Raw genomic sequence first — 9,185 nt, forward strand, 5'->3', positions numbered from 1 at the left:
ACACGCCGCCCTCGCCCTTCGCCTCCCGCTCCCTGTAACGCTCAGTGCGTTTCACAAAGCAATTGTTGCTTTTTTGGGGACATCGTTACACGTGAAATCATCTCGAGCGCGGTTTCAGTTTGAGATACGTGTGAGAGAGCTAGGGAGATGTGTCAGAGCTTGTTACTCAAGCTAAATTAGGTAATTTTTAGCTGGGTAACGTGCTAATCTTTAAACCTTTATGTTTTTAAATCCTGCGTATGTCTGGTCTCTTCGTACAAAAGTGTATTTTCCTTGTTTCTTCTCATCATCTTCAGTCTGAAGCCTTATGTAGGTCAGGCTTGGCTTAAGCAGATTTCCTGAACCTGCGTCAGCTTAAGCTGAAGGAATTTTAATAAACCCTCCCTTGTAGGCGTGGGCCTAAATGAGACTAGCCTAGTTAAGCCTGATCTTTTTCTGTTTGTGAAAAAGAGCTGAGCAGAGCTAGGGACTGCATGGTGGCTTCAGAAACGGCTTCCTTAATTCAAAGATAACAATGGTCGGGAAGGCCAGATCTTCTAATTTTACCTTATCTGAAAAGCTCGATTTGCTAAAACTCGTGAAGCCATACGTTAAAATTCTCGAGGAACATACCAATAAGCATTCTGTAATAGTGGAAAAAAACAAATGCTGGGATATCATAGCTGATAACTACAATGCCATCGGAGTAGATCGCCCTCCTCGTACTGCACAGGGCCTGCGCACGCTGTACAAGAGGCTCAAAGAATATGCCAAACAGGAGCTATTGCAGCAAAAGGAGACTCACTCAGATTGTAAAAGCAGCATTTCCGAGCCAACCAAGAAAGTTGTGGAGATGATTCCACAGATTTCCAATGTGTGTTTAAGAGACAGGAGCGGTGTTCAAAGGTGAGATGATTCTTTTTATTTTGTTACTGAATGAAAATTATGGCGCCTCCTATCTACCCTGTAACGCTTTGCTTGTGTTCAGGCTCCTAAGGGAAACGTGTATCAGAGAAAATCCCCAAATGGGGAACAATGACAAAATAATATTGCTTTTGTTTTATGGGAAGCTTTATGGTGACTTAGCACTGCATTCTTTTTTTCAGCTCTCTTTCAAAGCCTGTTTCAGGGTCTTTGTCATACTCTGGAAAGTGAGGGTTAAGAGGGAATCAAAGAGAAATAGTAGCTCCAACCTCTACCCCTCCCCTACCTTTTAATAGGCAGATTATTCAAACACTGGCAAAGTGATGGCTATTCTCCTCCATTTAAGGTAATACTGCAGTCATTTTGCAACATATGGAACTATTACCAGTTTATAGAAGATTTTTAATAAAGTTAGTTCACAGAGCTAAGAAACCTTACTCATACACCTTTTTTCTCTCATTTACTCTGATGTTTGCATGTTATGTTTTAACTGATCCCAATCTTTAAAAAAAAAAAATTGACTCCCCACACCACAATGCCTTTGTGAGTGCAAATGTTTTTTTAAATTATACTTTTCTTGCATTGATGGTGGTTCCCTGAAAGTCGAGCAAAGCTAATTGCAGTCTAAACTCCAGGCAGTTCTATATCGTACGTTAGGTAGTTTAAATACGGAGAGAAAAGAAACTGAGAGGTACAGCACTAGAAGTTTTCTTTTTTTGTAGGATTTTTTTTTTTTTTTTTTTACTGCTCTGTAAAGTGAGACACACTGTCTAGATTTGAGCCAGACATAATACAGGCAGGCAGCATGCAGGCTTTCTCCCACAGCTGGCTAATGCCCCTCATATCTGACTTGCAACACTCTGCTGGTTCTGTATTGGTCCTTGAGGGATCAAAAAATGCCTGGGTCAGGTTTTGGTTCCTCCAGATACAAAAACTAAGCTAAGAAGGAGGGAAAAAAAGGTCAAATAACTCCCCAGCAACCTTGAGAAAGCTCTGATTTTTCTTATTTTCCCAAGCAGATTAATGGGAAGAGAACTTTCCATATTTTCATCAGATATACTGGTAGTCGGTGCAGCAGCGTAACACTCTAAGAAAAGCTGGCATGCGCACACACGCTGAATTGGATTCATGGTGCCACTGGTTGAACTGAATGGTAACAATTGTCTAAATCCCAACATGCCAGATGCTCTAAAAATATGCTGTTGTGGGTCCTTTGCGTAAAGAAGTCTGAAGCAACTGGGCTGCACTGCTGCTCCTGGTGAATGCCCCTGGAGGAACCGTTCCAAAGAATTCTCTGGAACAAAACAAGGCTTTTAATTGCGCTAATAAAGGTTGCAGTGTCTTGACTACCAACTTTTGTAAGGAGGGAAAAAAAAATAGTGTGAGAACTTTGGTTTGTAGATCGGCTTATAAAAAGCACTGACGCTTTTCGTGAATGATTAAGAGCTAATGATCTCCATAGTTTGTCTCCCATAATTTAAACATTTTTTGCAGTCCCTTATGGCTCTGGGAACATTGACTTGATTACTGCTTACCCAAAATGGTTGTTCCTAGTAACAGACAATACGCTGTATGCTGAAGGAAAAGAATATAATTTAAGTGATTTTTTCCCTGCCCAAACACATCATTATTTTATAGTTCTAATTTTAACTCTGAGTTGCATTTTACCCTAATTTTCAAAACTCTGTATTGGGTTTTAACTCACCAGGATATGGCTTAGGTTTTGTAGGACGGAAACACAACTTATAATGAATCCAAATTCTTAATCGCACCTTTAAACAGTTTCTAGCTTGCTGTGATTAAACAAAACCTGGTGAATCATGGGTGCCTGCAGGGTTATAAACACCATCCCCCAATTGTGGTAACTGTTGTTTGTCTTTCTTTCAGTCAAGTTGTCAGAAACAACATTAGTAACCACCATACAGGCGGCTCTTTTGTTTCTCAATTCCTTCTTTCTCTCTTTGCTGTCTAATTGTTTTCCTCTTAAGAGACTGACTCTAAGGAAAAAAAAAACAAAAACCCTCATCAGAGCTACCTGAAGATTTGGTAATTTTCTAGTTCTGTGTGGATTACACCGTAAGAGATGGATTTTTCACTGTTTGGAGGCTCTAGTCTATGTTAGACTAAATCTTACCTGTCTTTCTTCTCTTTAACCTCTCTCACTTTCTCTGTCTGCTCTCTCTCTGTTTCCTTTTGTCAGAATGACCTGCTTCTCCTGCTGGTTATTTCCACTTTTCTCAGGCTAGAAGCTGGCCAGCAGCCAGCAAATAAGAAGTAGGGAAGCTGTATTAGAAGCTGCGGTTGTGAAGAGGGGGAAGCCCAGAATTACAGTCAGCACTGGGGAAAACAAGTGAAAATTTGTGTGCAGGATAATACTTCCAATGCTCAATGAGAGGAGTAAAAGGAATGTGAGAAAGAGGTATATAGGAAAAGGTGAAGCTTTGTGGCATGAGGAGGAGGGAGTAAGGTGATATAATTGATACTCTATAGGCAGCTCAGGTAACAGTCGAATTAAGATTATCCTGGCATTTTCTTTGGGGAATAAATGAAAGATCTATTTTCAATGCCTGCTTCAGATGGACTCTTTTTTTTTTTTTAAAATCTTTAGTTAAAATAGTTTGGGTGGTTGACAGGATTAATTTTTGGAAAATATATTGCTCTCACCCTGTTGAACATTTTTATAATTGAGTATTGAGAAGCTTTCATGCTTTTATTCTAGAAATTGCACTTTCATGTTAATGGATGGCAGACTAGATCAGGGTCCTTTGGAAATTGCAACCATGACTGCTTATTTCTTTTAAACTAAGAGTTTTGAAGACCATGGGAGATGCAGAAGAGATGATCATGCCACCTTTTGATTAAGGAGTTAGTGCATTTACATGAGAAGTAAGATGTACAAACTAAATTTCTCCTTTGCTTCTGGGAATTTGAACCCACATCTACTGCTAACCAGGACAGTGTTTTCATAATCAGATAGTGTTTCTCAATTTGTGGATTGTAGGGCTCACAAGGAGTTTAAAACATGTAAACAAACACCTCCCACCCCCCAATTTAATAGACAGGAACTCAGGTCCTCCAGGGATGGAGAGCATCCACGAATGTTATATTAATCATGAATCCACTTGCTGCCTTTAGCTGCTAGCAGCAGCTCAGTTCTTGAAGGTTTGGGGAATGTCTCATATCTGTAACCACCAGTTATAGGCTCTGTTTTAGACAGTCATGGCCACAATGATGCACTGTCTTCAGTATCGGTACCAGGTTAATATATTCCTGTTCCCACGTTACACTATATTGCCTTCCCAGTCATGCTGAAAGTATTCTTTGTAGATCTGTACTGTAAAATAGATCAAGAAGCTAATCTGGCTTAAAAAACATTACCTGAATAAAGGAGTGATGTGCAGAAGTGTAGGGTTTCAAACACAACTGATGGTAGAGAAGTAGGCAAGAACAGCTGGAGCCATTATTATCATCAAAGCTAATGTAATGTCAAATCATGATTTGAGCTGCTGCTGACTCAGGGCTTTACACGAAGACAGATGAGTCAAGTGGGCGTTGTACTTTTCAAAAGAAATGCACAGAACTATAGGCTGTTCTTAATGGAAACATTTCGGTGTCTTCTTTTGAAGCTTCAGAAAAATATTGAGATCACCAATTTGAAGAGAAGGAGCAAGGATTAGCTTGATTCCCTAATCTACTGGCAGGGTCATCATTTGGGCTCTGGTTTCTTCTCCTAAGGCTCTTTGTGTAATTTTATTCGGTGATTGTTTTACATTAAAAAAAAAAAACAATGCCAAACCAAAACCAAATACTTGGGTGCGTGAATCAGAAACAGGGAATGCATTAGAACAGGAGGAGATGAATAAGTTTGGGAGATGGAAATGTTTCTGCCACAGTCTGCTCAGTCTAAATTTATGCCCTTTTAAAATCACATTATATATTATATAAACTCTTTCTTGTGTCACTTGCATCACTTTCTGCTGCTTTGTTTTTATTCTCATTTGTCACTAATAGCCCTTCTTGCTTCTCCAGTGTCAGAAGAAGGGCCTACCAGGATAGTTCTCTGTTGGCTATACTGCCTTTGTAGCGATAGAATCTGAGTAAGAGAGGGCTGTATACGTGTGGTGGAAAGAAGGAGGGGTACAGGTGGTGTTCACGTAATGAAGTAGAGTCCCAGCCATAGATAGCAGAGTAGTATTTCAAATGAAGCTTTGGTTACTTACAGCTGTGCCTTTTAAAAATAGTTTTTAATGGATTATTTAAATATGATTTTGTGTGTTCTAGTGCTAGTATCGATAAAGAAACAATTGCTGGTACCAGTTCACCACAGGCAATGTTGGATCACCATCCCGCAACAGTCATGATGGAGTTGCAGTCAGAAGAGGATGTCAAACCTCCTCCTTCTTTGATTATAGACTCACAGCAAAATGAGAACTTAGAACAAGAGGAAGAACACCAGCTGGTGCGTATTATGGAAAGGTCTCCTTCAACATCAGTATCTTCAGTTGATATGAGAGTGATGATGTCTCCCTCTCCTGTACCAAGAAGAGATGAGTTTTTTAGGCTTGAGGTTGGAGAACGCTTTAGACCAATGTGTGGGTATGACCCACAGATGTTGCAAATGCTGAAAGAAGAGCATCAAATAATATTAGAAAATCAAAGAAAAATTGGTCTTTATGTCCAAGAAAAAAGGGATGGTTTGAAAAGAAAGCAGCAACTGGAAGAAGAACTGTTGCGAACAAAAATCAAAGTAGAGAAGCTGAAGGCAATACGACTACGCCGTGATCTGCCAGAATACAGCAATATCTAAATATTCTATTACTTCTGTCATATGCTTTGAAATACTTAATAATAAATGCTTTTGCCCTAGCAAAATTGTTCCTTATGTTAATATGGATGGATCAAAACCTGGCCTTGAGAGATGAAAGCATATTTTCCGTGTTGTTGTTTATGTACCTTAGAAAAATACCTTGTACAGGTTTGAATGCACCAACTCTTCTGGTCTGAAGTATAATTGAATCCTGTATATTTAAGTGTTAGGTTGATAAAAATCCAAACTTTTAAAATATTTCCACTTATCTCTATTAGAGTTGAGATGAGCTAATGGAAATGTAGCTCAGCTCTTTTTAAAAATTTTGATCATATGCATTATTTTTTCAAATAATTACCTATCCTTTAATATCTTACTGAAGTTACAGGTTAATAAATACATATAAAAAGGAGAATAAAAGGCTATGTTTAAATGTCTTATTCTTTTCAAGTTGGTAAATCTTATGACAGTGGTGAGATTTTGCTGATATATCAGCTTGGAAAACAAAATTACTGGATTGTTATATTTTTTTAATGTTCAGTAGACAGTTGAATAAATGTACATCTTTTAAAGAGTTAATACTTTTTATTGTTTCCAGTGGAGGAGTGTTTCCATAGGATGTTATCAAAATAGAGACAATGAATGCAACATTTGGTTTTTAAAACTGCATGCATGTGTAATTTGTGTGTACAGTTACCATGATCGTATATTCAGTTATAGTAATTATACTGGTGATCAACCACAAAAATGTCTAATTTCCTCATTTGCATGCATAATTGCTACAGTGCATGTGCAACCAAGACAGTTGCAGGTGCCTTTGATCAGTATCACTATGACTATAAGCTACTGAAATGAAATAGTTTCTGTATGTAATAACATGTGACTTGAAATCAACAGAAGATTCTTTGTTATTCTGGGTACCTTTTATAAATGCTGCTGTTCTGGTCTTTCGATTAGTTTCAAATAAAATGCCCAAAATGAAAAAGAAATTGATTCTTCTGTCTGTCCTAGGAGCAGCTGTTTCCTCTGCAGTTATGATCAACGTTCATAACTGGAAGAAAAATACCTGGAAAGCATAAGTCCCAGATGATTCATTTGTTCATAATTCTTAGTCTCCTGCCTGTTATGAATGGATCCACAACTGCCTTAGACCTCTGGCTCCTTATTCCCTGTAACAATACTTTCTCCTTCCTCTAACCTTTAGCACAAGAAAAGGAAATGAAGCACAGCATCAAGGAAAAAGAGAGAACAAAGGAGATGTAATTCCTTCTGTGCCTCTCATCTCAGAGGGCCCCAACAACAGAAAGAACAAAAGCAATAGGAAGGAGAATATTTCTTCCTGCGGCTGCTTGTAACTGTCGCTCCTGTCAGCACTGTTTTCCCAAATTTGCTTCTTTCTCCATTCCCACAGAATCTCAGCATGCGAGCATGGGGCACTGGTCTGCATCAGCAGACTCTGAATGAGGTAAGCCTCACACCTCCTTGTCGGTCTTCTGAGTGAATCAGGTTACCTTTGTAGCCACAGGGATAAATGCCTACTAAAAACTGAAGGCTGGAAGCATGTAAGTTTAACTGAGGGGCTAGTGGAGCTTAGAGAATTGTAGTTAAAATGTTATGATAGTAATATGAGAGAAATAATCTTGACTGTTGGTGCCCAGGATAACTGTAACAGGTTACAAGTGGAAAGAGTAGAGGAAGCAAGTCTTCTGTTTACAAACTGAGGAAAAAAACAGACAGTGAAAACAGATGTCGTCAATATGGAGTTCCCCAATACTTTTCCATTTGTTTTCTAGAGAAGAGAGCACTGTAAGCGTTTGTTCTGTTGGGAATTTTTGCATGCACTGAAAATGATGATGCCTGAATAAGGCCTCTTTCTGTACAGTCCTTGGCTTTATGCTGTATTTTTCAGTTCAAGGACATCGATCTGTTTTTGTATAGCTGGAAACACTTCAATGAGATACTCACTTCCCTGAGTTTACAAGAGTCAAAATACTGGCTTTAATAAATAAATAAGGATTTTATTTGTTCTACTTTGCCATCTGAAATGTGGCTTCTCAGAAATGGGAAACAGCACTAAATTCCCTGCACTCGTCTTAATTTGGAAATGCCTGATCTTATCCTTTCAGTTGGAAATCAGAATTCTGGTTTCCAGTGGTGAGGAATTAATTTCTATTTGTTGTTTCTGTCCTTACATATTATGCAAATGAACAAGTTTTTAATAGTTCAGGAAATAATTCCCATATGGCTCATCGTCTTGCAGTGGTTTTGAATTATAGCTACTCTTATGTTGGCCACCAAAATGCTCTAGAGACTTTAGAATATATTCCTTTGAGTTCTCCATTCTCCTTGAGCTAGATGAAGAGGTGACCTCCAGGGTTTCTATTGGCGTGGTATTTTTATTTCGAGGACTAGAACCAGAGGAATTTCCAGTCTTTGAAAGCTTGCAGTCCGTTCTGAACTGAAAGTAGATGCAAAAATAGGACTCTGAGTAGAGCAAAGTCTCCCTTGTATTCTTGATATTGGAAGGGGAAGGGTGCAAGTGAGTAAAGAAATGATAAAATACACCAGCCTGGTCAGAACTGTCTCCCTATAATTGGTGTTGTCCCCTGTTTGGTTGTTCTGTCTTTGTTTCATTTCTTAGTGGAAGGCCTTTCATTCTTATCTGCAGGCAGCACCTCTAGTTCAGAGATCTCTCATGCTTCTCGTTTCCTTTGTTCTCAGTTGTGTTTCTTTTGGGTTTGGGGGGAGCTTGGTGTGGGGGGAGAAATCTCTTGAGTCCCTGTGTAGCTCACTTGTTTCTATACCAGTGACATGACATTTATCTCCTTTCACTACAGAAATGTTTCCTCCTTCAGTGACATTATATTGCTCCGTCAGTACAATATGGTGTTGACTATATATTATACCTCTCCATGCTGGTGGGATCTGCATTTCTTTCTCACCCCACATGTGCTTTACAGTATCAGGTTATCTGTCTGAGTCAGACTTCTCATGCCTGTTCCTGTTTTTTTTCCATGTATTGCTAATGTGGATACATGCACCACAGCTGTGGCTAGTCCTTCTGGACCTTGAAGTGCTATGAATTTTTACTGTTCCAGCAAATGATATTTCGTTAGCATGTGTGAAAGGGGTGGTAGGAAGCCTTTCCCTCCTTCATCCCCGTTCTTATCCTTTTATTCCCTACGCTACATCTGGCAGTGCCATTCCCTGTCTGCATGGTTATAATGTATGTAGTACGAGCAGAGTAATTTTAGGCAAGGACAAATTTCTACCATATGTTCATGTCCTTCTACTAAGATAACTGAAATAAACAGGGGTAATTTAATTCCCTACATCTAATGGACTTATGTTTAGGATTAGAGTAAAAAACTACCTGTGATAACTTTGTGATAATTGTGATAGCATCTTGTATAACTTCATCTGTCTGAGTAATTGTCTAATAATCAGTCTATAATTTTGTTGGCTGCTCCCTAAT

General features: G+C 38.8%; 1 protein-coding gene across 1 annotated transcript; it reads left to right on the forward strand.

Annotated features, from left to right (window-relative positions):
* Positions 1-444: 444 nt before the first annotated feature.
* On the forward strand, positions 445-5,908 carry FSBP (fibrinogen silencer binding protein). The gene is made up of 2 exons (XM_009576434.1): positions 445-885; positions 5,185-5,908. The coding sequence occupies exons 1-2, from the start codon at positions 515-517 to the stop codon at positions 5,708-5,710; spliced, it is 897 nt and encodes a 298-aa protein (XP_009574729.1). The 5' UTR covers positions 445-514; the 3' UTR covers positions 5,711-5,908.
* Positions 5,909-9,185: the final 3,277 nt, after the last annotated feature.

Source organism: Fulmarus glacialis, unplaced genomic scaffold, assembly GCF_000690835.1.
Source record: "Fulmarus glacialis isolate BGI_N327 unplaced genomic scaffold, ASM69083v1 Scaffold48044, whole genome shotgun sequence".
In the NCBI taxonomy this organism is placed as follows: Eukaryota; Metazoa; Chordata; class Aves; order Procellariiformes; family Procellariidae; genus Fulmarus; species Fulmarus glacialis.

Bases quoted from the DNA above. Each gene is read 5' to 3' on its own strand.
- FSBP (XM_009576434.1), top strand. From the start codon at position 515: ATGGTCGGGAAGGCCAGATCTTCTAATTTTACCTTATCTGAAAAGCTC. The intron at 886-5,184 runs GTGAGATGATTC...TGTGTGTTCTAG, and splicing joins GACAGGAGCGGTGTTCAAAG to TGCTAGTATCGATAAAGAAA.